The sequence below is a fragment of the Paroedura picta genome, chromosome 10 (assembly GCF_049243985.1).
Source record: "Paroedura picta isolate Pp20150507F chromosome 10, Ppicta_v3.0, whole genome shotgun sequence".
In the NCBI taxonomy this organism is placed as follows: Eukaryota; Metazoa; Chordata; class Lepidosauria; order Squamata; family Gekkonidae; genus Paroedura; species Paroedura picta.
This window is the reverse complement of record NC_135378.1, coordinates 79,642,053-79,669,413: the sequence shown is the minus strand read 5'-3', so window position 1 is coordinate 79,669,413 and position 27,361 is coordinate 79,642,053. Positions and strand designations below refer to the sequence as shown.

General features: G+C 48.7%; 1 protein-coding gene across 4 annotated transcripts in view; it reads right to left on the bottom strand.

The window, feature by feature from the left end:
- The window catches only part of PRKG2 (protein kinase cGMP-dependent 2), a 105,950-nt gene that overhangs the window by 57,068 nt on the left and 21,521 nt on the right, over window positions 1–27,361 (bottom strand). For 2 of the 4 annotated variants that reach the window (XR_013224964.1, XM_077301074.1), the window contains exons 1-2: window positions 19,989–20,356; window positions 10,289–10,819 (exon numbers count right to left, since the gene is read on the bottom strand). Coding sequence is in view for 3 of the 4 variants with exons in the window: in XM_077301074.1 (XP_077157189.1) it covers window positions 10,289–10,806 (518 nt within the window). In the remaining variant the exon portion in view is untranslated. Of the gene's footprint in view, window positions 1–10,288; window positions 10,820–19,988; window positions 20,357–27,361 lie in introns of those variants that run through there. The other 2 variants (XM_077301076.1, XM_077301075.1) reach the window with 2 other exon arrangements.

Sequence of the window (27,361 nt, the reverse complement as noted above, 5' to 3'; positions counted from 1 at the left end):
AAATTAATTCAGTTAAATTAGCAAACTGTGTCACACATCCAAATTCAGCCATATGATAATTCTTTGCTAAAACAGCCAATCAATCCCCTGGAATTCAGTTGTAGTTCAGAAGAACATAGGAGAAATAAAACTTTCTATGTCAGTGAATGGTAGAGGACAGGAAGGCCTGGAGGATCATTGTCCATGGGGTCGCGATGGGTCAGACACAACTTCGCACCTAACAACAACATGTCAGTGAATAGAGTTCAGGATATAATCTGCTGGAATAGGATGTGCACTCTGTGCTCAATGCCACATTTCCAAGGCTCTCGTTGATGTCCATGGATTGTGCATAAAACCACCTCCTGATAGGCTAAGCTTGTAAAAACCAAGTGAATGTGCCTGGTAAAAAATATAAGTTACCTGTGTCAACGGGAGATCAAATATTTATGGAACGGACCTGCATCCATTCAAGCCAGACTGTCCTATGAATGAACAAAGATTCCGCTGAGCATTCAAGCAGAGCAAAACCAAGAGGAGACTACCCAAAGGAAAAGGTCAAGCCCATTCACCTCCATGCTACAAAACCCAGAATCAAGTTACTGTGGTGCAGTAACAATAATTGTGTGCCATCACCAATTCATGGTGACCCCAGAACGATGTGGCTTTTCAAAGCACCTGATGAGCAGAGGGGGTTTGCTGTTTGTCCTTTTTCTGCGTGATCTCCCTTGGTGGGCTCCTATTCAAGAGAAACTGTCACCTGTCCTATTCAGTTTCCAAGCCGGGAGGAGATCAAGCTAAGTTGGGCTATCAGGCTGCTGGCCATGATGCAACTAGGTAACCTACATTTATACACACAATGGTGGAAAGATATAGGTTACCTATTAGCTGCAAGTTACTCATCCCATTCCTCAAGATGAACCGAATTTTCGGGCCAAGCTAGATGCAATGTGGGCAGCTGCGTTGGCTTCTTCATACATCTGCCCGAATTTTCATATAACACTGTGGGGAGGTCTAAGTTGACAACTGGAAGTGCCTGCAGGTAAGGGGATGTGAAATGACCCTTCTTAACTCACTGCACTCTGTTCCCATGGGCACTTTTCTCACGAGTATGGTTGCCAAATTCCAGGTAGACAGCAAAAAAACAGAAGGTTGCACACTTGGCAGAGAAAACACAACAGACCGGGGTTGGACTAGATGGCCTGCATAGACCTTTCCAACTCTATGATTCTATAAATCATTGTGGTAGAAAGCCCTGTAATGTTTAAGGATTTTTAGCCAGAATGCCCATAATGCTTTTAAGACCAACAAAGATTTATTCAAGGTGTGAACTTTCGAGTGCATGCACTCTTCCTCAGACTAAATGAGTGCATGCACTTGAAAGCTCACACTTGGATAAGTCTTTGTTGGTCTTAAAGGTGCTATTGGACTCTATGTTTGTTGTGCTACTTCAGACCAACACAACAACCCAGTTGAATCTGCACACAAAGTTGTTATTAATTACATTTAAGACAAGGACTTTTAGTCACAATGCACGTAAAGTTGTTATTAACAATGTCTTGTCTTAAATGTAATTAATAACAACTTTATGTGCATTGTGACTAAAAGTCCTTAAAACTTTTTTGAATACAATAATTTTGTTTAAAAAGTGTTGAATGTGTTTAGATGAATCATACAGGGCTTTCTAGCACTGTGATTCCCGGTCTGTTGTATAACCTAGAACCTATATTGTGATTGATCTTCAGATGACCCAGATCAGTTCCCCTGGAGAAACTGGGCCTAGTCTGCACACAATAAATGCACTTTCGATGCAGTTTAGAAGTAGACTTTCCTGTTCTGCACAGGAACATCAGCTGCCAAAGCACAATGGAAGTGCATTATCCTATGTGTGCAGACTAGGCCCTAGTGACATTGGAAGGTGAAGCTGAAGTCCCTCCCTTCCCCCCTCCCCACCTTCCCCAGGCTCCACCCTCAAAATCTTTAGGCATTCTCCAAGCAGGAGCCGGGAGCACTATTCGCTAGGGAGCTCTGATACGGGAAATGAATCCGGTTGGAGAAAGATGTCTCCTACAACAGGAAGTACGTGAAGCAGCCTGGCATCGAGGCCGAACCCCCGTCCAATGACCTCAAAACATGAAAGGCCTCTTATCCTTGGTGTGGAGGACGAAAGAGGTGGCTGTCCAAGCCCCTGCTGTTCTACCATCAAAGTCAGAGCAGTGTGGAACTTCTCCCGGCTGGGCTCTAAGGACATTAAAGAGGAACAAGAAAGGGATGAAACATTTGGGCAACAATGGGGACTGATATTTTTGGGAAGGGAGGAGAGAGAGGTGATTGTTAATGCAGGTTTTTGGGACTGCTGCAAGATGCTTTGAGGGATTTATAATCCGAAACAGGATATAAACCAAGTGAATAAATGAAAACACACAAACTGACAGCAGCGCTCCAGTATTTTGGACTGGCCAACTCCTCCACTGGCTACAGATTCTGAAGGTGGTACCCGGGACCTTCTGTATGCCAAGCAGGTAATCTGCCTTCTGAGTCACAGCCCCTCCACAAAAGTAAGGTGGAGGGAAAGCAAAGATTCTGTTCCCCTTACCTGTTCCCACCTTTTGTTTCAAAAATTACACTGTACCCTTACCTGCTGTTGTGAATACAGAAAGCTGCCTTATACCGATTCAGATCTTTGGTCCATCAAAATCTGCACTGTCTACTCAGACCGGCACCTGTTCTCCAGGGTCTCCTGGCTGAGGTCTTTCATATCTTCAACTGCCTGATCCTTTCAACTGGAGATGCCAGGGATTGGACCTAGGACCTTCTGCCTGCCAAGCAGATGGCCTCTGGGATCTCAGGAAGAGGTCCTTCACACCACCAACTACCTGATCTTTTTAAATGCAGATACCCGGGAATTGAACCGGAGACCTTCTGCATGCCAAGTGGAGGCTCTACCACCAAGCCACAGCCACTCCCCAGCAAACAGGGCAGAGCAAAGAACAGCAAACATGGTTTTCTTCCATTTCGGCAAGAACTTAGGCAGCAATCCTGAACAGGTTTACTTTCACTCTTTCTCATATCTATTCTATGAGGCTTACTCCCAGGAAAGTGTTCTTAGGATTGCACTGTTGATTTCTTAACTATGATGAAAGAGGATAGAATGGGAATACAATGACTTAAGTTCTGACACAGATTGGAAGACCTCTTCCCTTTGCCTTCAAGGCCATTCTGGGCCTTGACCCTCCCAATAAGCTCCAGAAGAGCACTTAGGTCATCAAGTGTCAAAATCGGGTGTTGTCCTCCCCCTATTTTCTTCGGTTATCAGTCCCCCCCTCCCCCGGGCTGAATATCACCTGAGATCAACTAGGGGACAAGACACTGAGAACGGGAGAATTGAGGCACTGCGGTCCGGAGGAGGAGGGCATATGTTTAGCACCATCCATGCTGTTGCAAGGCATTTTATATTGTAAATTGTATTTTAGGAAACTGTGTGGGTTACTTTGAATGTGGGTGTTTGTAATGTAAACCACCGTGAACTGGCCGGGCCAAGAGTGGCAGTATATGAATGAATGAATGAATGAATGAATGAATGAATGAATGAATGAATGAATGAATGAATGAATGAATGAATGAATTGTCCCTGGCCTCAACAAGGATGAAAGTTTTTCAACACTGGCCCCAGTCTGGCAGACTGAGTTGCTAACAGAGAGCCGGGCTCTGATGGAGCTATCAAAGTTCCACGGGGCCTGAAACATGGCGTTTTTCTACCAGACTGAGGCCAGAGCAAGCGATAAAATCAGTGGGTCTCCCCCCCCCCTGAACAAACCAGCTCAACTGACCGATGATACTGGTTGGATGAAAGGTTTAATGAAGACAAAATGGAGCACTAAAATGATGGCTTTAAACATTCAAATGTTGGTTGTTGGTCTTTTTTGTATCTGGTTTTACTGTACTGTTTTATGTCTACTTTAGCATATTGTTGACTGCTCCTAGTCTTGCAGGGAGGGGTGGTTTATAAATCAATAATAATAATAATAATAATAATAATAATAATAATAATAATAATAATTTTAGATTTACAGAAATATATATTTCTTTTTAATGTTGATAGATTGAGATGGGTAGCCCTGTTAGTCTGTCCGTAGCAGGAGGAAAGCACAAGAGTCCAGTTAACACCTTAAAGACTAACAAAAATTTGTTAGGAGCCTGTTATTTGAAGGAGCTTTTGAGAGTCACGATGGAAGACAGGAGAGGTGAGCAGTGACTCATGAACGCTCATACCCTGCCACATTTTTTCCCTTTTTTAGTCATTAAGGTGCTCCCAGATTCTGGCTCTTTTTATCTTTTTGATGTTGTTATACACTGGCCAACAATTGCAATATAAAGAGTCCACTGGAAGACATAGAACTTTTCAGGAACCTGTAAAATACTGCTCTGTGCCAGAGAGAGATGTATCCAAGCTCCAACACAATCCTACAAGACACTGAGCGGCACTAACAGCTTGCAACAAGCCGGCTTTCATGCTGATTTCATAGCCTGGGAGATACTCTTCCGAGACAATTTGGCCCGACTTTGCTGAGCGATTTCTGCCAATTTCTTCTAGAAAACCCTGGCTTCGTTTCCTCGCGTTGATGCTAACAATGGAAACCCACACATGGAGCTTAGGATAATTAAAAATGAGACAGACAGCAATCGCTCTTGTTTAATCCGCACAAATTGATCTTTATCTGTTTTAATTAACATGCTATTCTCTGCACTTTTGCTGACCTTACCTGGCAGAGAAAGAGTGCCTCAAACAATGTAACCTTGCAACCATCGATTGCTGGCATGCTAAGGGCTGGCTCATATAACCGGTGGCCACCATACAATTGCTTCTGGGAACAGATGGTGACCATATCTCGATGACTATCTCATTCAGCCTTTCTCAACATTTTTGCCATTGAGAAACCTCTGAAACAGTCTTCAGGCTTCAAGGAACCCCGGAAGTGATGTCAACAGGCCAGACCCCCTTGCCAGATCCCTGGAAGTCATAGGTCACCAGAAGTGACATCACTCAGACATTTATTATTATTTATTATATATATATACTGCCCTTCAGACTCCATTGCCCGCCTTCCAATGCCAGAAACAGCCCAGCAGTCTTAAACATTAAAAAATACACTAAAAATTAATTAACTCCCACCCAATTGGCGAAACTCTTCTGAGCCATTGTGAAACCCCAGGATTTCGTGAACCCCCTGCTGAAGAAGCCTGGTATAGCCCATGGAGATGCCAATTTTGTGAACCAGTTTGTCCACATGGCAGCTGTGACCTGCCATGGTCTGTGAGAGCCGTGGCACCTAACAAGTGGACTAGTTTGTCCACTTACCTGACTCTGAAAAGGGAATCACAATGATTGTATCTTCCTGGGATGTCGAGAGATCTAAAGTCCCTTGTAAGTTCAAAACAGGCTTATAACAGAGACCCTCTTTAAGAGATGATTGGCAAGAATTAATTCTGGGCCCCCAGAAGCAATGCTTCACAACGTTTGATTGTTTTCTGTCTCACAGGCCATCCTTGAGCAATACAAGCCAGTAGAACATATCTACAAAACTACAATGCCAGATTAGAAGTCCTCACTCCTAACCACTACACCAAACTCCTGCGTTGAGCAGGGGGTTGGACTAGATGGCCTGTATGGCCCCTTCCAACTCTATGATTCTATGAAACTGACTCTCAGAAGTGGCATGATCATGCAGAATATGGTTGGGAAGCATAGCTTCGTACACGCTCACCCAGGGTTCGTCCCCTTCCCACCATCTGGGGAGGAGGTGAGTCAATAATATATGGTCACCTCATCCGATAAATATTTAAGGAATTTAAAAAAATATTTTAAAAATGAATTAACTCCCTCGCATTCGGGAAACCCTTCCAGGGCTGTCAGGAAACCCCAGGGTTTCTCGAAACCCTGGTTGAGACAGAAATAACAAACCTTTAACAAATGCCCCACGAGAGAACAAAGCTGGAAACTGAGCCAAAATCCCTTTGTAGTTCACGATGAATTCATACATTTGTGTTGGAGAGAGACCTTCATACAAGAGTGACTTCTGATGAGAGATTATGCAAGGGGTACACATCTGCTTTGGAGTAGGTGGGGGAGATGTCTGAGTGTCTGGGAGAGATCGCAGCTTGCTGAACGTAGAGGTCAATCAATAACAGTTTCCGCCAAACAGTCAGGAATGCCTAGGGGGATTTGTCTGCCTACGGCAGGGGTAGTCAAACTGCGGCCCTCCAGATGTCCATGGACTACAATTCCCAGGAGCCCTTGCCAGCATTCGCTGGCGAATGCTGGCAAGGGCTCCTGGGAATTGTAGTCCATGGACATCTGGAGGGCCGCAGTTTGACTACCCCTGGCCTACGGCAATGACTGCATCTGATCAAACATCTGGTAGGTTTCAAAACTTTCTCCATCCCCGTAACCCCAGAGTCCCCGCATCCCACGTTCACAAACCAGTGACTATTCCGAATAAGGGGCACTTGGCTGGCACAAAGTTAACAACACTGGTTGCCATGGTAGCAGTCAATACATGGCGTAAGAGTGTTTGCTACAGAGCTGGAGAGATAGAACAAGCTCCCGCTGACATTTGCAGGGCCTCTGGAAACCCAGACTCCTCTTAGACACGAGGGATAAACTTTGGCTTGTTTGACATTCTTGCTTCCACTTCAGAACTCCATATATGGGGGGGTCAGCGAGCTTTTATACATATTCCGTTTTACGAGCCTTCTGTGTCAAAGGGAGAGGCCTCACTGTTTTGCTATTAACCAGATCCTTCCAGGAAGAGTGGAAAATGCCAAAGAAACATCTTTATATTGCAAAACTGTAAATAATATCTACCCGGTGATAAACCTCGGCTTATTTAGAGCATTCATGAGCCCACTTTAGCTCGTGGCGTCAACCGATCCAACACACCCTGCCTCGTTACTCCCTAAAAGTTAAGAGCAATTTCATTTTCAAGGAGGCAACCTCAGATTCTTAAAACGTCTACTAGGGGAGTATCAGTAAGGAACTATCATTTCACTAAAGGGAATGCTGGAGAAAAGAAGATTAAGAGGTTAAAAACAACAACAACAACAACCTTGCTCAGTTCTGGCTCTCCCATACGGCTGAGAGCAATTTTCATTTTAATGCCGGAAGGTCAGTCTGTCTTGACTCTCGCCTTGTTCTAGCTCTGTGTTTTGCAGTCCCCGAGGGAAGCCCCGATTGGAGGGGGGGAGGCTATTTTCAAACCATTCTTGCATTGCTTTGTAGTTTGGAGTCCTTCAAATGGAACCCAGAACTGGGACAATGTTTATTTATACCAGGGGTAGTCAAACTGCGGCCCTCCAGATGTCCATGGACTACAATTCCCAGAAGCCCCTGCCAGCATTTGCTGGCAGGGGCTTCTGGGAATTGTAGTCCATGGACATCTGGAGGGCCACAGTTTGACTACCCCAGATTTATACAATGCCTTTTCCCCCCAATGGAGACCCAAAGCGGCTAGCATCATTCTCCTCTCCCCCATTTTATCCTCACAACCCGACACTCTTACCCACAACACCGCAGTGGCTCTCAGCAGTGCCTTCAACCAGCCTTTTTTCAACCTTCTGACCACAGCAGAGCCCCTGAAACGATTTTTCAGGCTGTGAGGGGCCCGGAAGTGATGTCAGCTGGCCACGCCTCCCTGCCATTCCCCCGGAAGTCACATGTCTCCAGAAGTGACATCACCACCCTCATTAACAGGCAGGCTCAAAGAGGATGGGAGGGAGAGTCAGGAGACGGGTTAAGGCGGGAGTAGGCATGCGCAGGCTCCACTCCCTCCCAGGTGCATAAACTACGAGAGAACTCACTCGCATTGGGGAGGCAGCCAGTTTCCTAGTTTGTGGCCAAGTCCATTAAAGCAGGAGGGAAAATTCCACGGGCCCCTCTGGACCTACCGGAGATGAACTCTAATTCTGGAGGGGTGGTCTTCAAGCCCCACCTAGAGGCTGGCACCCCTAGGAAGATGGTGCTCGTCAACCCTATCGGCAAATCTAAAAATATTTGTATGTCGCCTGGAAGGCCAACAGCCACTTCAAAGAGCCGCCATGCTTGTGATCAGAGGCCTTTTCTACCACTTTGTGGACAGAGAGCCCTGGAAGTACACGGCACCGTTTTCAAGTTGACATTGTTTTTTTGCCTTACAAAACCTTGTTTCATATAAAAGGCTCCTGACATCCCTCATCAAAAAAAAAAGCAAAAAACGATCTCTTACAGAGAGTCAGTGTTCGCCACCTTGAATATTTATAAACATTCTGTCTCCGAAGGAGGAGAGCTGCGAAGGAGTTGAGGGATGACATTTGTTTCAGTGGGGGAGAAGCACGGCGACATCCTGTTCGGGTAGAAGAAAGGCTGCCAGGGTGGCAACAGTGACCTACATACTGTGGCGGGAGGGGGGGAATCCTGAAGGAAGGGTAGAGCGCAATGGAAACAGAGAACTGAATGGCAAGTGATGGTTTTGGGCCCGCCCTCCCAGAGCCAACCTCTGTCCCTTGCAGCCACGTAAAAGCTGTGGGGAATGGTAAAAGGAGTCCAAACATGTACCTTATCTCCCCCCCCCCCCGCTGTTTTCCCATATCACTGCGGGGTGGTGAGTTATTTTACCTCTTTTGTTTCTCCATATGCACAAGGATTTCCATTTGGGGAAGCAATATCAGTGAAATCACCCCAATTCATTCATTCATTCATTCATTCATTCATTCATTCATTCATTCATTCATTCATTCATTCATTCATTCATTCATTCATTCATTGTATTTATATACCACCCTTCCCGAAGGCTCAGAGCAGTTTACATGAAACAAGAAACGATACAGGTAACTCCATTTGTGATAACAATAGCATTCACATAATAACAACAATGACATTAAAGGATGGTGGAAACGGCAAAGAGCATCCGTTCAGCTCATACTGAGGCCCAGTGGGTTGGGCGAGTTTGTGGTGGTCGTCGTAGGAGGGAGGCTTGGGGGCCAATGGGAAGTGGTGGTTCAGGTCGACCTCAGCCAAGTGCCTGGCGGAGAAGCTCCCTTTTGCAGGCCCTGCGGAACTTTTCGAGTTCCGTCCGGGCCCTTTCCTCTGGCTCGTTTCACCAGGTGGGGCCCAGGATTGCACAGGGAAAAAAGTTCAAGGATAGGTAGAAAACCTTCCTCCTCCTTAGGACTGCCAGCTCTGGCCTGAGAAATACCTGGAGACTTTGGGAATGGAGCTGAGGAGAGCAGGGTTTGGGGAAGGGGAGGGGGCTTCAATGGGTACAGTGCCCCAAAGTCCGCCTTCCTGCGAGGGAACTGATCTCTGTTGACTGGTGATCAAGTGTAATCCCAGGAGATCTCCAGCTCTCATCAGATAGCTGGGACCCCTACTCCTCCTGTATGACTGTTCAGAACCTGTTTTTTTTTTGGGGGGGGGTCTCTGTTTTTCAGGAGCCTCTCTCCTGCAGATGCTGCATAGCTGCAGAGAAGGTGAGTTGGGTCCTAGTTCCCCAAAGTCTTTATGAAGAATAATAATGTGTAGCTTGGCTCAAAAAGGGAGAGTAAAAAATAAAAAAATAGACCAGTGGTCTTTAATCTTTCCAGACAGAATGTGCTCCTGAGTGAGATCACAGCCCCGTCAGGAAGCCAAGTTGGGTCCCAGTTCCCCAAACCCAGTTCTTTAAGAAGCTTGGTGCGGTCTTTAATCTTTCCAGGCAGAATGAGCTCCTGAGTGACTACCCGAGTTCTGCCGGGCCTGCAAGATGAAGCTCTTCCGCCAGGCCTACACTTGAGGCCAGCTAGGTAGATAAATAGCTACACAACAACTAGAGCAATATCAGCCCCCCTCCTGCCCCCTCTGACCTCCTTTTATTCCCCTTCCTGCTTCCCTGTATGTACACATCTGCTGGCTATGTATTTTTCAATTTTTAAAAACATTTATCAGGTGATATGACCTAGAGGGCGGTGGGGAAGGGAGCATGTGTACAATTATGCTTCCCCACCATTTTCTGCAAAATCATGCTACTTCTGGGGTGTCTCGAAGCTTGAGGAATGTTCCAGGGGGTTCTCGGGAGTAAATAAATTGAAGAAGGTCGGGTGACAGGCATGGAGGCATCCCCTTCAGTGTCAAGTAACCTCAACCAACTGCCCCTGCAAAGAGAGGGAGGTGGCCACGAGGCATCTCTGCTTTCTATGCATGCGTTCAAGCAACAGTGGCCCAAAAGACTGAACAATGTGATCTGCCCACCAGTGGCAGAGTGTGAGTTGGCAACAACCAAAGGTAGGGTGGTCTCACCTGGATGGCTTCCGTACCCGTGCTTTCTCAAAGGAGAACCGAGGCTGCTCCGACAGGTCGTACGTCCGGGTCGTGGGCTCGGCCGACACGCCTTCCTTAGCGCCTCTCCTCCGGTTATTTGAGGGCGCTAGGCCCGCCTGGGGGGCTTCTCTCAGGGGAGAAAAGAGGAAGGGGTTTGTCCCCTGGGTGTCCACCACATCCTGCAGCTTGTTCAGCTGGATGCATTTGCACTTGAGCTCCTCGGTGAGGTCGCCGATGGTCCGCGTCTGCTTGGCCAGCTGCTCCTGGAGCTCGATGATGTGGTAGCTCCTCTCCTGCAGCTCCTCCTCCTGCCTCTTCAGTTCCCTTTCGAGCTCCCAGACTTTGCTCCGCAGGAGGTCTGCCGCCCCGGCAATGGTGCTGATGTTCAAAACCGGCTCTTTCCCCAACATGCCGCCCCCCGAGCAAGTGTAGGGGCAGTTCCCTGCATGGCCGTCAGGTCTCTTCATATACTTGTGCTTTACCGATCCGTTTCCCATCTGGGCAGGTGACCTAGGCCAAAGAAAACAAATCAACAGCTTGCTGGGGTCATGGGAAGAAACACGCAAGGTGAGCATTTGGCCGGAGGTGCAGAGCTAAGGCCCCAGTTGAGTCTTGTCGGGAAATGACACCCAGCCCCGACTGGACCCCCACCCTGGCTGAGGACAGCCCTGGCCCAGACTTATCCATCCAGGAAGGCCTTGGAGAAGAAGAGGGAGAAGAAATAAAGATTTATAGCCCGCTTTTCTCCAACTTGTCTCAAAGCGGCTTACAATCTCCTCTTCCTCTCCCTGCAAAGGTACCTTGTGAAGTAGGTGAGGCTGAGAGAGCTCTGAGAGAACTGTGACTGGCTTAAGGTCACCCTCATGTGTCTCAAAATGGCTTATGATTGTTCACCCTTCCTCTCCCCACAACACCCACTTTGTGAGGTGGAGCTGAGACAGCTCTGAGAGCACTGGGACTGGCCAAGGTCATCCAGCCGTTCTCATGTGTCTCAAAGTGGCTTACCATTGCCTACTCTTCCTCACCCTACAACAGGCACCTTGTGAAATAGGTGGGGCTGAGAGAGCTCTGAGAGAACTGTTATAAGCCCAAGAGATCTCCAGTCACCACTGGAGAGGGACAGGTTTGGCACCCCTATAGAGAGGTTAAGAGGCAGCCCTGAGCCACAAGGGGAAAGATGGGGGCAGGGAGGCAGAGGGCAGGGAGAGTAGGTGGGAAAGGCCTCGCTTTCCGTTTATAGCCTCCCAATTGGAGAAGGTGGATACAGGCCAGGTGTGGGTGGAGCCAGGGAATAATATGAACGGGAAGGCGCCACACCTGGCCAGGAGGGGAACAACAGACCGAGCCTCACAGGTCAACCTCTCCCAGGACAGCCATGGAGAGCATTGCTGAAGGCTTTCCATCCCTCCCACCCTCCAGCTACCAGAACATCTGCCGATGGCCCATGCTGTTTTCCCAAAGCAAGCGCCTGGACCATCTGCCGCTTTCATTGAACATCCCTAATAAGAGTTTCATACTTTGCAACTGGAATCCTGGTGTCAGGCTGATGGGAGAATAACACCAAGCAACCAAAGCCGGGGAGAAAGGGGGATTTTGTTGCGGTTGAAAGAAGAAAGCAGATGGCCTTTGCCCTTGCTACTGCACCGAAGCGCTTGACGTGTTTTTGAAAAAAATAATTTCTGTTCGCACTTGGAGGCTTAAAACAAAAATCATATCACACTTGCAGGTCCCAGATGCCAACAATAACTGCGTGGGTAACAAACCCGTATGCCGTTTGCTAGTCTTAGCCACGAGGGACAACCTCCAAGAGCTTGGGAAATCAACGGAACCAGAGAATTCTTCCACCCCTGCATGGGCTGGGTGTTTTTGACTTCCTGTATCCTATTTTGGGGCCAAGGGACCAAGCCCTATGAAGATAGGTTGAGGGACTTGGGACTGTTCAGCCTGGAGAAAAGGAGGTTGAGAGGGGACATGATAGCCCTCTTTAAGTATTTGAAAGGTTGTCACTTGGAGGAGGGCAGGATGCTGTTCCCGTTGGCTGCAGAGGAGAGGACACGCAGTAATGGGTTTAAACTTCAAGTACAACGATATAGGCTAGATATCAGGAAAAAGTTTTTCACAGTCAGAGTAGTTCAGCAGTGGAATAGGCTGCCTAAGGAGGTGGTGAGCTCCCCCTCACTGGCAGTCTTCAAGCAAAGGTTGGATGCACGCTTTTCTTGGATGCTTTAGGATGCTTAGGGCTGATCCTGCGTTGAGCAGGGGGTTGGACTAGATGGCCTGTATGGCCCCTTCCAACTCTATAATTCTATGCTTCTATGATTTTACCCTGACTTGGATGGCTGGCACAAGCTAGAGTTGCCAGTTCTAGATTGGGAAAAACTTGGGAGACTTTTGAGATCCAGGAGTGGGTGGGATTTGGAGCCGGGAGAGACCCTCCAAGGCAGCTGTTTCCTCCAGGAGAACTGGTCTGGAGATGAGCTATATTTCCAGGTCCCACCTGGAAGCTGGCATCCCTAGCCCGGTCTCATTAAATCTTGGAAGCTAAGCAGGGTCAACCATGGTTTGTATTTGGATGGGAGACCACCAATAAGTCCAAGATCACTATGCAGAGGCATTGAACGGCAAGCCAACTCTGTCCATCTATTGCCAAGAAAACCCAAGGTCAGGGCCGGTTCCAGAACTTGAGGGGCCCTCGGACGACAGTGCCCAAGGGCCCCCATATGCCCGCCACAAGCCCCCCACATATCTTTCCACCCCTTACCTGTGTGCCCCCCACTTCCTCCCGCTCAAGAGCCCTCCCACTGCCCTTGCTCAGTGGCCCTCAACCCCTTTCCATGACTGTATTGGCTGGTGCCAGCTCCCCTGAGGACTGTTGTCATGGTGACCAGCAGCAGCATCGGCTTTCCTAGTAATGCCAGGCCTCTCGGAGAATGGGTGGCAAAGCATTTTAAGCAAACTGGGGGCTGGGGGGGGGGAGGTATGTGTGTGGGGGGGGTCAGCAGCAGTGGACCCCACCAGGAGCCTTAGGCCCTGGCAGCTGGCTGAGACACAGCCTCACTTTACAAACACACCTGTGCTGCTTCCCGTCTTGAGAATCATTTGAGGGATCTGCTGGGTTCTAAACGTAATGCAAGATTGCCTCAGGGCAGGGCATGCAAAAGCCCCCCTGGTCAATCCCTGGCATCTCCTGTTAAAAGATCAGGCAGCAGGTGATATGAAAGGCCACTGCCTGAGACCTGGGGAGCTGTCTGAGCAGACAATACTGACCTTTATGGACCGAGGGTCTGACTCAGTAGAAGCCAGTTCTGTGTGTTGCTGTGTTGTTGGTGGAGGAGGAAGAAGAAAGAGTTGGTTTTCATACTCTGCTTTTCCCTGCCTGAAGGAGTCTCAAAGCGGCTTGCAATCGCCTTCCCTTTCCTCTCCCCACAACAGGCACCCTGTGAGGGAGGTGGGGCGGAGAGAGCTCTGACAGGACTGCTCAGTTAGAACAGCACCATCAGGGCTGTGACAAGCCCAAGGTCACCCAGCTGGCTGCAGGAGTGGAGAATCAAGCCCAGCTCGCCAGATTAGAAGCCACCGCTCTTAACCACGACACCAAGCTGGCCAAACCAGGTGCGATGCGGGGAGATCCTTAAATGGACCTTTCCAACATTCTTAACATGGGAATAGCAGCCCCACAGGTTTAGAGTGAGGAAAGGGAATGGTGAAAACTAACAAAGCCAGGTTTTTATAACTAAGTGCTGTCAGGTCCCAACTGACCTCTGGCAACTCCGCCATGGGTGTTTCATGGCCTCTGAGCTGCAACCCTGGACATCCTCAGTGCCATCCCCCCCTCCATGGACTGACAAGGACCAACCCTGCTTAGTTGCTGATATCCGAGAAGATTTGCCTAGCCTGAACCATCCAGGTCGGGGTAGGGGGAGAGCGGGAGGGAAGAAATAATCTTCCCTCTTGTGATTTCGCCACTCCAAGGCATCTTTCTTCCCCTTTGGCCTTGGCTTGGCCTTTCTGTCTTCGCAAACGAACCACCCACGATGGGGCAGTCAGGTTCAATCAGGAAAGCGGAGCATTGAGTTGGAAAGTTTACTCCCCCACACCGTAACTCCAGGGACTCGATCCAGATCAACATCCTTCATGGCTGCTTTTTCCATTAAAAAACGTATGCAAGATCTATTCATGCATCTCACAGTCTCATATTGGGTTTAGACCCGAGATCAGCCTGCTACCTAGGGCTGGGAAATAGCCTGGAGATTTGGGAAGCTGGGGCCTGGAGGTGCAGTTATTTGGGGAGAGGCAGTGCATTATGTCATAGACTCCTCCCTTTAAAGCAGCCATTTTATTCAGGGCAACAGATCTTTATTGTATGGAGATCAGTAGGATTCCACAAAAGCTCCAAGCCCCACCTAGAGGTTGGCAACCCCTAATGCTATCCCCTGCCCCAAAGAAGCCTCAGCCCCATATGAACCATTACAGAAATGAACCCATAAAAAGTTTTTTTGGGGGGGGATCTGTGCCCATCGACATTCCTGCAAGGGAAATATCGGTGTTCTGATTCTCAAGCATTGTACATTGCACGGACGTACCAAGTGAAGTGCTAAACAAGCCCATCTTTTGGCAAGGCTGCAAATTGAATTAGGTGGCCTTCTGGTTTTCCTCCGCTCTTGTGATCCTATGCATTATGCAAGGTGCGCACGGGCTTGATTGATAATGGTGCTCCTACTAGGGGTGAGTCGACACACACCAGAACCACCAAGATGTCGCCTGCAAACTGCCAAACATCGCACAACAAGGCTCCGTCCTTCTCTTCCTCAGTCATAACTTAACAGGAGCACAGGAGCATTTTCAGAACAGGTAGCCCCCCCCCCCCCGTTCTCTAGAAGAAACAGCTGTCCCCAACCCCTGGTCCGGAGACCGGGGCCGGTCCATGGATCAGCCGGTACCGGGCCACGGCTCCTCCTCGTCCTCCTCCCCGGCTGCTGCCTCGGGGGCTGCCCTGCCACTGGCTCACCTTTGGTGCATCCAAGCAACTTCAGAGAAGGAGGCCGTCACCTGACAAAGGGACATTTTCTATCGGCCCAATCTTCATTGATTTTTTTCATCGTAAAAAATAAGATCTAAAACGTCGTTTATCTTGCTCGCTGCTTTATGAACCTTTTACTTTTTTTATTATGTGTGCCCCATAATTAGACCTCTGAAGAAGACCCTTTTTGGATCGAAACGCTTTAGGTCTGAGGTTCAAAGTTGTGCGGGGCATCATGTGCTTTGTGTATGTCTTTAATTTCCTAGTTTTTAAAGTTGTGCACAATAAACGTTCATATAATTTTATCATGTACACTGTCCAGAGATCCAGCCTTTCAGCTCCTAACTGTTTTGCAGTTAGGTTTGTTTGTTTTTTGTCTTTTGATGCTTTTCTCCCCTCTGAGGTTCTCTTTCATATGTGTGTCATGCTACCAGGAGAGCCTAAGATTGCCTGTTCAGAGATTGTTTGCCATTGCCTACCTCTGTGTCATAACCCTGGTGTTCCCTGGAGCAGGGATAGTCAACCTGTGGTCCTCCAAGTGCTGGCAGGGGCTCATGGGAATTGTAGTCCATGCACATCTGGAGGACCACAGGTTGACTACCCCTGCCCTGGAGGACTCCTATCTGAATACCAGCCAGGGGCGACTCTGCTTACCTTCTGGGATCTGACAGGATCGGGTCTTGCTGGTTATCCAGGTCAGGTCTATCCATTCAATGGATTAAATATACTGGAAAGTATATCTGAGGCAGAGACCTTTGAGTCTTAAAAGCTTTAAAGTGTCTGTCCTCCACCAGGGCCTTTATAGCTGTGACCCGAGCCTGGTGGAATAAGCTGCCGGTCAAGATCTAGGCTTTGACAGAACTACTGGAGTTCTGCTTACAAAACGGCACTACTCCACCAGGCCTTTGCTTGAGGACAGAGCAAGCTAAAAAGGTAAAGGTAAAGATATCTCCTGTGCAAGCACTGAGTTATGTCTGACCCTTGGGGTGACGCCCTCTAGCGTTTTCATGGCAGACTCAATACGGGGTGGTTTGCCAGTGCCTTCCCCAGTCATTACCGTTTACCCCCCCCAGCAAGCTGGGTACTCATTTTACCGACCTCGGAAGGATGGAAGGCTGAGTCAACCTTGAGCCGGCTGCTTGGATCGAACTCCCAGCCTCATGGGCAGAGCTTTTAGACTGCATGTCTGCTGCCTTACCACTCTGCGCCACAAGAGGCTCGAGCTTGCAGTCTATAAAATCTATGGGTCTCCCTCCATTAATCTTCGGGCTATCCCTTCCACTGAATTAGAACCCCATTGGAGTATCATACTGTTTGTGAAATGGACCAGGAGGCGGACCGACGAACCGATGAGCGGAAGCAACAGAGTACTGTAAGTTTTTAATAACGTTTGAACTGCGATTTTATGAAGGATGCACTTGTGATGCATGTTACGAACAGCCCTGAGCCTGCTTGCCTGGAGGGGAGGAATATTAAAACCATTGTACCCTGAAAACCTTGTTGGTTTTTAAGGTGCTACTGAAGCCAAATCTTGCTATTCTATTGAAGATCAGCTACCCTCTGAAATTAATGTTTGGGGGGGGGATGTTGAAAGGACAGCTTAAACTTGATCAAACCACAAGAGAACCCGTTCCAGCCAGAGGGCATAAGGACCCTTCTCAGTGGTTGTTGGCTAGCAAAGCAAAATTCACATAAAATCTAAGAATGAAACACGGTAAGCAGACCCTGTTGCAAAGGTATAGAGATCTAATTAATATATTTATGGTTTGGGAAATGAAGACTTTTTACATCTAGCAAATGAAAAATTCAAAGTCCTTTTAAGGCCGGGGGTGAGGAAAGAGTCTTGAGTTTATAAATGACGGAGGGGCTATGGCTCACTGGTAGAGCCTCGGCTTGGCATGCAGAAGGTTCCAGGTTCAATCCCCAATATCTCCAGTTAAAAGGATCAAACCATGTGTGAAAGACGTCTGCCTAAGATCCTGGCGAGCAGCAGCCAGTTGGAGCAGGCAGTTCTGAACTTGACAGACCTACGGTCTGTTTCAGACTACATGGTTTCATCTATGCGGCATCTCAAAGACCAAGAAGTCTTCTAGGGTAGGAGTTTTTGAGTGTCATAGGCCATCAGATGAAGGGAGTCTGATCACTCGAAAGCTTATCCCTCCCAAAATCTTGTTGGCCACTATGGTATGACTGAGCTCAAACCGAGTCGTTCTACTGCAGTCCAACGTGGCTACCTGTGAAACGATCCCCATTCCTTCATGTACTCAATCCTAAATCGGCAGTATCACAGCAGATTCTCCCTCTGACATTCTCTTGTAGAAGAGAAGCACCTTTTAGCTCTGCGACAGAATGCCCTGAAAGATCAAAATGTCTACCCACCGGTTTCTGAACACTGCAATTTCCCCCTAAAATGTCAGATTGTAGCCATTTATTCTTCCGACATTTCCAGCGCAGGGAACAGCTGTCTGTCATTATGCCATCTCTCGACTGCTCTTATGGGGCCCTTGACTCCCCAATGATATTATGGCGGCCAGTTCCCCCCAACCCCCCTCAGCTCCTCTCTGTGGCTCTCCCCAACTCCCTTTAGAGTAATTCCACCTCCAACACACAGAGGAAGTTCTTCATATATCTGCATCTATTCTGGGCCAGGGACTGGGGCAAGGGAAATAAAATCATCTCCCCATTCTTGGTGCATTCTCTCCAGAGCTGCTGGCCTCTCGAGGGGCGCCACTGGAAGACACCTTCTCCACCAAGGGTGCAAACCTTCAGGCATCCAGTGGCCCGTTGACAAATTTAACAACTGGAGCTAGCGCCCATGCTTCTCTGACCCAAATTCCTTTTCTCTTCCAGACCTTTCTCCTACCATTTGTCACTATTTTCTGTTCTACCTCCCAGGCCCCTTTTAAAGGTTTTTTTTCCCCTTCTTGTTCTCCCACCCACTCTTTCTCCCCATTTATAAGTTTTTCTCCTCTAGTCTTCCTTGTCAATTCGGCTCAGTTGGAGCTGGTTCATCCCAGAGCCCTTCTAATCACTGCTAGGCCTCAGACAATCGTGGTAGCCCCCCCACCCTCCATCTAAAATGGTTTCCTCTCCCTCTGCCTCCATTGTAACAGAGCAGCACTCAAGACCTTCCCCCTCCCGATTAACATACATTTCTATTAATTATGTTTATTTCTGTCCCTACCTAAAAGCTCAGATTGAGACACACTGCGTGGTGGTGGTGGTGGTGGGGGGGGTTGCTCAATTTATTCTGTGCGATTCATTTAGGCTGAGAACGAAAGAAGAGCACAAGCATCCGGCCCAAGGTCACCCATAGGCTTTGGGGCTACTGGGATTCGAACTCAGGTCTAGTATTTGCATTCATTCCGCCACATTAACCTGTATGCGAAAGGATTTCGAATCAACAGCTTAGTGCCCGGACTCTTCTGGAAAAATCCACTTTGCGTCACGGACGCTCCCACAGTATCGCCCCTCGGCAATAAATTGGGGACAAAGACCACAGAGAGCTTCTGGAAAAATTTTTTCCAGCTCTCTCCCCTTTATTGCTAAGCTAGTTAATTAACCAATAGAGTCATGTCAAATCTTCTCCTCGGCTTGCAGGTCCCACCCTGGTCTTCCGAGGCTGACGTTTGACAATCTCTCACACCAGTCATTCTATTAAACATCCTTATAATCGAACAGCAAACCGGGTTACATAAAATTTGATTCCTCATTATGTGCTATAGCAAGCAGCAAGGGAAGTATCCACATATGTGTGTGCATGTGTGTGTGTATATACACATATGCATATATATGTATATATGTATAAACACAGATATAAGGTATTATTATAGATATAAATCTTGTTGTTTGGGATAGACCCTGGTTCAGCCGTGACCTTAGACGAACTGTTCAATCTCCCACTCCCCAAAAGAAGACATACTTAGAAAACAGTCCCCCAGGCAGGTGAAAGCCAATTCCCAAACAGCAGGACCAGGTTGTACAACTTGACTCCCAGGAAGTCAACATCTGAGAACTGGAAGTACCATCTCTAGTTCCACCCTGCCCACATTCCCCAAAATTCTCTCATATATGCAGAAAATAAAAAATATATATATACTCGTTTTTTTAAAAACAGAACTATTAAGGCAGTCCCCCCCCCATACACACACACAAACATGTATATACCCCCCCTCCCTGAACAGAAGTCTCTGTCCCAACTCTGTCAATCACCCGTCCAAAATGACACCCCCGGGGCAATTTCGTCGGGCCGCCCCCGTGGGACCCTGTCCGCCCCGCACGGCTCTTCCCGCCGCACTTTCTGCTCTGGAGTCAGAAGCGGGGGAAGAGCGTCGGCGGCGTGTTGACCCTCCAAAGGCCAGGGCAAACCCCAAGAAAGCCCCGTCTGCGATCCTCCCACCCCCAAGCAAGGGCGACCCCCCAAACAGTGCACCTCGGCAAGGGCGACTCGCTGCGGATCGACGCCGGGAGGAAGGACCAAGGTGGGCTCCGGATGGCTGGCGTCGGCCACAGGCTGGTCCCCCCCAACACCACCCAGGACTCGAGTCTCCCTTCCCCTCCTCCTCCTCCGCCGATCCCCAAACTCCACCAAGACTCCGAGGCACCCGCAGCTCTCCCCCCCTCTGCACCCCCCCCTCCTCCTTCCAGTCCAGCGCCTACCTTGGCCGCCCGGGCGGCGGGTCAGCCCTCGGCCGGCTCCGCTTTCACTTGCTCCGGCTTGGCGGGGCCCGGAGCGTGCGGGGGGCGAGCAGGCGGTGCGCAGGAGACGGGCCAGGCGGCGCGGGCGCAGCTCCTTCCTCGGCGGCTGCCTGCGAGAGGCGACGACGCCCAGCCAGCCACGCAGGTCGGGGAGAGGCAGCCTGGCGCACGTCGGAGGGAAGGAGGGACAAGGCGGCGGCAGGAGGGGGGGGGGGGCTTGGAGGGACGGGCGCAGGAGCTCCGCTCCAGCTGGCCTCGCCTGTGCTGGGAGAGAAATGCGGCGCATCCCTGAGCGCGCGCGCAAGCAAGCACGCCGCTGGGCTCCCCGGGCGGGCGCGTGGGCAAGGAAGCGGCCCGGGCGAGCACAGCGGGTGCCTGGCGGGCCGGGTTCACACGTGCGCGCTGCAGCGCCTGGGGGATGGCGGGTGGGAACCGACAGGGGGCGCGCCGCCCGCGGAGGAAAAGCGGGGCTGGCGCTTTTGCGACCCCGCTGTGCTGCCCTTCGGTAGGCTGGGGACCCTGAGTCAGGGTTCTAACGGCTTGTCTGGACTGGGGAATAACAAGAACAGACTAGTGTGGGGGGTTGCCAACTCTCCAGGTGGCACCTGGATATTATAGTGGATCTCCAGGTGGCCAAGATTGCCCCTGGAGAAAATGGTTGCTTGGAAGGGTGGATGCTAGGGCTAGGGCATTAGATCCGGCCCTTCCCTGGCTGTATCCCCAGAATCTCCAGGTGTTTCCCAACCTAGAGTTGGCAACCTTAGTGGTGGACAGTGACAGACTAGAATTTGGAAGGTTCAGGTTCTAATCCCCGTTAGTGCCAAGGGACCTCCAGGTCCTAGAGGAGACTTAAAAACCAAACAGGCTGAAATGAAGATAGAGCATAACATTGTTACAAGTAGCTCTAAGAAACCCACCATTAAAAACTCAGAACGGACGAACATCACTGTTAGACCCTCCTGGCCCAATTAGACCATCCAAAGCATTTTAAAAGGCCAGCTACTCAGCTAAAGGCCTGGGCAAAAGAGAGTAGGGTAGTGCCATGGGAGTCTCAAAGAAAAGTTCATCGCACAGGCGAGGAGCCACCATTGGGAAAGCTCTGTCTCTGGATGCCACTACTCTCTCCTCCCCAAAGACAGCACGGCTTTGGAAGAGGATCCGAACAGATAGTTTGCATGGAGGTACATATTGACACATACCTTCTGACACGTGGACATATTGTCTGCGTTTAAAGTCTTGGACAATGACATTTTTAAAAACCCAGTAAACTAAAACAAGCATTTTACTGGACACTAAAATGCTTCCAGCAAAATTTTACAGTGCGAAGAATACATAGCACAGAATGAGGCTCAAAAATACTTTTCTAACATTGCAATTTATTCTGCAGGGAAAGTGTTGAGTACCCTCACCAAGATGGCCCAGGCTAGACTAATCCCATCAGATTTCGGAAGCTAAGCAGGGCTGGCCCAGTTAGGATTTGGATGGAAGCCCACGGTGGCTACACAGAAGCAGACCTCTGAACATCCTTGCCTTGAAAGCCTTATGGGATTGCCTTAAATCAGTGGTGGTTTGACAGCTCTTTCCCCACATGTAGTTTAGGTTCAGCTGATGAAACACCATCATGCTGGGACAAGCAACACCTGTTTTGACCTGCCTTGTAGCTGGGATGGGTTCAGAAACCCTGGTAAGGAGGGGGGAGGGAAAGAGTTGGGTTTTATTCCCTGCTTTCTCACCGCCCTAAGGAGTCTCAAAGCAGCTTCCCTATGGCAGACGCCCTGGGAGGTAGGTGAGGCTAAGAGAACTCTGGCAGAATTGTGACTGGCCCAAGATCACCCAGCTGGCTTCATGTGGAGGGGGAATCAGACACGTTCTCCAGATTACAGACCGCCAGTTTTGTACAGCAAGCCCTGCAGGTTGTATTAGAAACGAAGGAGCTCGTACCTACAGCCTCCTAATTGAGCCAGGAGGACAGCGATGAGGAGGATCTGGGGCCTGGGGACCAAGACCGATGAGGAAAGGCTAGGGGGTTTAGGAATGTTCAGCCTGGATGAGAGGAAGTTGAGTGGGGAAAGGATGGCTCTCTTGACGTATTTGAAAGGTTGCCACTTGGAGGAGGGCAGGGAAAGGTTCCAGCTGGCAGCAGAGGAGAAGACCTGCAGTAATGGCTTTACATTGTGTGTAGAATGGAACCAGCTAGATAGGAAAAACGTCCACAGTCAGAGGAGTCCAGTGGTGGAATGGTCTGCCTAAGGAGGTGGTGAGCTCCCCCTCACTGGCGGTCTTCAAGCAGCAGCTGGACAGCTCCTTTTCATGGATGCCTCAGGCCAGGCTTTCTCAATCCGTGTTTCTTGATGGCCCTGGAAGGGTTTCCCAAATGGGTGGCAGTTCATTTTTTACATATTTTCAAATTTGTTCAATGTTTTTTGGGTATGATGACCATATATGGTGGTGTCGACCCATCCAGCCCTTCCAAAGTGGCCAGTAATGGGTAGGAAGGGGTAGGGCCCCAGTTGGGCATGTACACAGCTATACTTCCCAGCTGTATTCTGCACAATCACACCACTGCTAGGGTTTCTCAAAGGGTGAAGAATATTTCAGGGGGTTCTTAATGGTAAAAATATTGAGAAAGGTTGCTTTACACTGATCCTGAATTGAGTGGGGGGTTGGATTAGATAGCCTGTATGGCCCCTTCCAGCTCTAAGGTTCTATAAGCAATGGCTGGACAGAGACTTCTGAATGCTTTAGGCCAGGGGTAGTCAAACTGCGGCCCTCCAGATGTCCGCGGACCACAATTCCCAGGAGCCCCTGCCAGCATTTGCTGGCAGGGGCTGATGGGAATTGTAGTCCATGGACATCTGGAGGGCTGCAGTTTGACAACCCCTGCTTTAGGCTGATCCCGCATTTAGATGGCTTTCATGGACACTTCCCAATCTATGGTTCTATGATTCCTTGGAATTTCAGAATCCTGAAAATAGTCCATCAGATTATTCTAATTATTAGATACCTCCAATCAAATCTGAGAGCAGTCCTTGCAAATGAACTCTAATCAGAACACTCCTTTGAGGTGTTTTGTCCTTTCTACCCCCTTCCCCCCCCATTCTATTTTGTTCTAATTAAAAATGACAAAAGTTATTATACAAAATGCACTAATTGTAGCTTTACAGCTTTCCTGGTGCTTCAAAATGCAAATCTGGTGGGTGATGCTGGGAGAATTATGAAAAAGAAAGGGGGAAAAATAGGCCATGAAAACTTCACATAATTAGTCCGCTCTACTGCAAAAAAGGTTGGCAAAGAGACAGATCCTGGCATCGCCTCCCTTCTCTAAGCGTGCCCATGCGAAAAGGAGCTCCTCGGCACAAAACCTCAGGTACTTGATGGAATTAATGCGCAAAAGCTACACATGACAGACCACAGGTGATGGTGCCAATTTAATTTTACTGATCTTGCTTGGGTGCCTTTTAACTTCCTGGCATGCAGACATGAAGCAGGTGACATTTTCATGTACATAAAGCATCATCAAGTTGCAGCCGACTTGATGCTGATCTCAGCAAGGAGCTTTTAAGGCAAGTGAGAAGCAGAGGTGGGTCTGCCATTGTCTTCTTCTGCAGAGACTTCCTTGGTGGCCTTCCTTCTAAGAATTAACCCTTCTTAGTTCCCGAGCTCTGATGAGATCAGGCTATACCAGGCACGGCAGAATTAGGGCTGTCAAGTCATGGCTCACTTACTGTGACCCCAGGAGGCTTTCAAGGCAAGTGGGAAGCAGAGGTGTTTGGTCATTGCCTTCCTCTGTAGAGGCTTCCTTGGGGGTCTTCCTGCCAAGAACAGACTCCGTTTGGCTTCTGAGATCTGATGAGGTCAGGCTATGCCATGCAGCCTTTCAGATACATGATAGATGGATGGATGGATGGATGGATGGATGGATGGAGGGAGGGAGGGAGGGAGGGAGGGAGGGAGGGAGGGAGCGAGAGAGTTCACTTATGGCAACTCTGTAGAGTTTTCACAGATTTATTTAGCCAAGATAAGTAAGGCCAGATCACAAATCCAGCTATCACTGTTACACATGATCCCACCCATCAGCTCCAACTTACAATAAGAATGTTAGAAGAGCCCTGCTGGATCAGACCACGGGTCCATCTAGTCCAAAGTTCTAACTTGCACAGTGATGAAGAAAATGAAGTAGTAGTAGTAGTAGTAGTAGTAGTAGTAATAGCAGCAGCAGCAGTAGTAGTATAGAATGCTTTGGCCATAATACTGACTAGTGTGGGTCACAGAGACCACAGCCTTGTAACATCTACACTGGCTCTGAATTGGCCAGACTGTGGCTCTCCAGATGTCCATGGACTAAAATTCACAGGGGAATTGTATTCCATGGACACCTGGAGAACCACAGTTTGGCCACCCCTGCAATGGTGGTTGATAAGGTTGCCCGCCTCCAGGTGGCATCTGCAGAGCTCCTGGTATTACAATTGATCTCCAGATGACCAAGATCAGTTCTCCCGGAGAAAATGGCTGCTTTGAAGGGTGGACTCCATAGCATTATACTCCAGTTGATGGCCCTTCCTTCCTGAAACCCCACTTTCCCCAGGCTCCAGCCCCAATCTGCAGGTATTTCCCAACACAGAGCTGGCAACTCTAGGAATGCAGTGGGGTCATAGGACATATTCTGAATTTATGGACTATTTTGTTTCCAAGAGGAAGAACAACTCCTGACCCTGACCTCCCACAATTGTATACATCCAGTGTTTATTCAACTGGGACAGGATGAAGAAGTGGGGTGGGTCCCACCATGCCTATTGTACAGGAGGACTTGCAGCTGAGTCAAGAATGTTCATTTCCTTCTTCCCTTTCATGGGAAACTTGTCCAGAGCCTATTATCTTGACACATGACCCATCCGTCAAACATATACTTTCCCCCCATCACAGCTGATTTATGGAGTCCCATTGGGGTTTTTAAGGTCAGAGAGGTTCAGAGGTGGTTTCCCATGACCTGAGTCCATGTAGCAACCCTGGACTCTTCCCTTCCCTTCCAAGTACTAACCAGAGTGGTCTTCTATCCAAGGGACTGTCCAAGATCTGACAAGACCAGGCTATATAGTAGTGTGGGGAAAGATTGGAGATTTAGGGGGGGGTGAAACTTGGGGGGGAAGGATTTGGGGAGGGGAAGGGCCTCAGTAGCATACAAGGTCATAGAGTCCACCTTCAGGAGAACCTGTTTTCTTGAGGGCAGCCTTTCTCAGCTTTTATATCATTGAGAAACCCCCAAAACATTCTTCAGGCTTCAAGAAACCTCAGAAATGGCACGATCGTATCCCATATGGTTGGGAAGCATAGCTGTGTGTATGGGAGCCCTCTCCTTCCCACCCCCTTCCAGGCCATCTTGGGCAGGGTAGGTGGGTTGACATGACTATATCTGGCCATATCACCTGATAAACATTTAACAAATTTTAAAAATATATCAAAAGTTAACTCCCACCCATTCGGGAAACTCTTCCAGGGCTGTCAAGAAACCCCTATTGTTTCATGAAACCCTGATTGAGAAAGTCTCCTCGAGGGGAACTGATTTCTGTAATCTGGAGATTGACTGTAATAGTGGGAGATCTTCAGGCTTCAGCTGGAGGTTGGCAAGCCCCAATGGCTCTTCAAAACAGGCCCCCACATTGCTAAAGGACTTCTGTCCCCCCGGCTTGCAGAGGTGCTTGCATGGAAAGCTACAGAGCTGCACCCCCTGATCCATCAAGCTGTCCTCTCATGCTTGGTTAATAGCCACAACTGGCAGCAGATTCCAAAAATGTCACAGCTCCGCTGGGCCAAGAAAAAATAAAACCTTCCTTACCAGCAGAAGCTGTGAAGCCCAAAAAGATTATTTACAGAAACGGGGCTCCCTTGCTGCATTTGTCACAGAGCTCTCCGGCCTAATAATAGTCTCCGGAAACAAATGGCGTGGATTAATTCCCGAGACTTGCTGCAGGAGGAAATTATTTCCCTTTTTCGGCTCCCTCCAGAGGAACGCTTTCATGCCTCGGGATTCACCCGCAACTGGGGAAGAGCTGTACGTTAATTAACCTTCCAGGTTGGCTCCCGTAAGTCTTTTGGTTCAGGTAGGCATGGAGATGTAATTATGGAAACGGTGGAGGTTTTCGTCTCCTGTGGTTGTTAAAGGTACACCAGCCCCGACAGGAAAAAGAGGCAGTGGCTCCAATTCCAACACCCTCTTCAAGGCAGGAGAATACTCTTATTACCATGAAGTAGAGCATGGAAATACTGTCCTAGGACTCAAAAGTACCTTGTTCAGTGGGTATTCAAGAAAGGGCCTTTTCAGTGGCAGCCCCATGATAGAACCTCCCCAGCCAATTTGCCCTCACTTTTGGATCTTTGGGAGAAAAAGGGGGGAAAGAATTAGTTTTTATACCCCGCTTTTCACTACCTGAAGGAGTTTCAAAGTGGCTTCCAATCTCCTTCGCTGCCTCTCCCCACAACAGGCCCCCTGTGAGGGAGGTGGGGCTGAGAGAGCCCTAACAGGACTGCTCTGCAAGAACAGCTCTACTAGGACTGTGACTGGCCCAAGGTCACCCAGCTGGCTGCATGTTGAGGAAGAATGCGGAATCAAATCCGGCTCACCAGATTAGAAGCTGCCGCTCTTAGCCATAACACCAAGCTGGAGGTAGTGGAAGATTACTTTATTTGATTAAAGCCATCTTAAAGTGTGATTTTAAATGTTGGTCTTGTATATTTTATGTGCCCTATCTTATTTATATTATAATCTGCCTCCATAAGAAAGAAAATGCTCCATAAGAAAGAAAAATGACTAATAAATGCTTTAAATAAACACACAAACAAATAAAATCAATAGAGACAGCATCCAATCCAAAACGTGCCAGAAGTCATGCTCCATAAAAGGTGCTTATAACGCCACACTTTCAGATGACTCATAAAAGTGAGCCCATCTACAAACAACAAGGAAAAATTATTCTCAGGTCACTGGCCATTCCTGAAGGGGCATTCCATGCCAATCCAAAATATCAAACTAATAATCAAACTATGACCACAAGTAAAACCCACCCAACTCACCCCATGGCAGTTGTATTCGATTCATGTCCATGTCACAGTCCCAGAGGTTCAAATGGAAAGGAGAAATCCCAGAATCCTTTGCAGAGAGGAAGGGAAGCAAGAAAGCCTTCCTAATCCTAGACAGCTACATAGTAGTCATGAAGAACTAAATGACAATGTTTACATGAACAGCAAGAACTGAAATGTGAGCTCTAGGGGTGACCAAGTAGCTATAGTGCTTAGGCAATCAACTCTCCAATGCAGGACTAAATTTGGGGCCTTCCCAA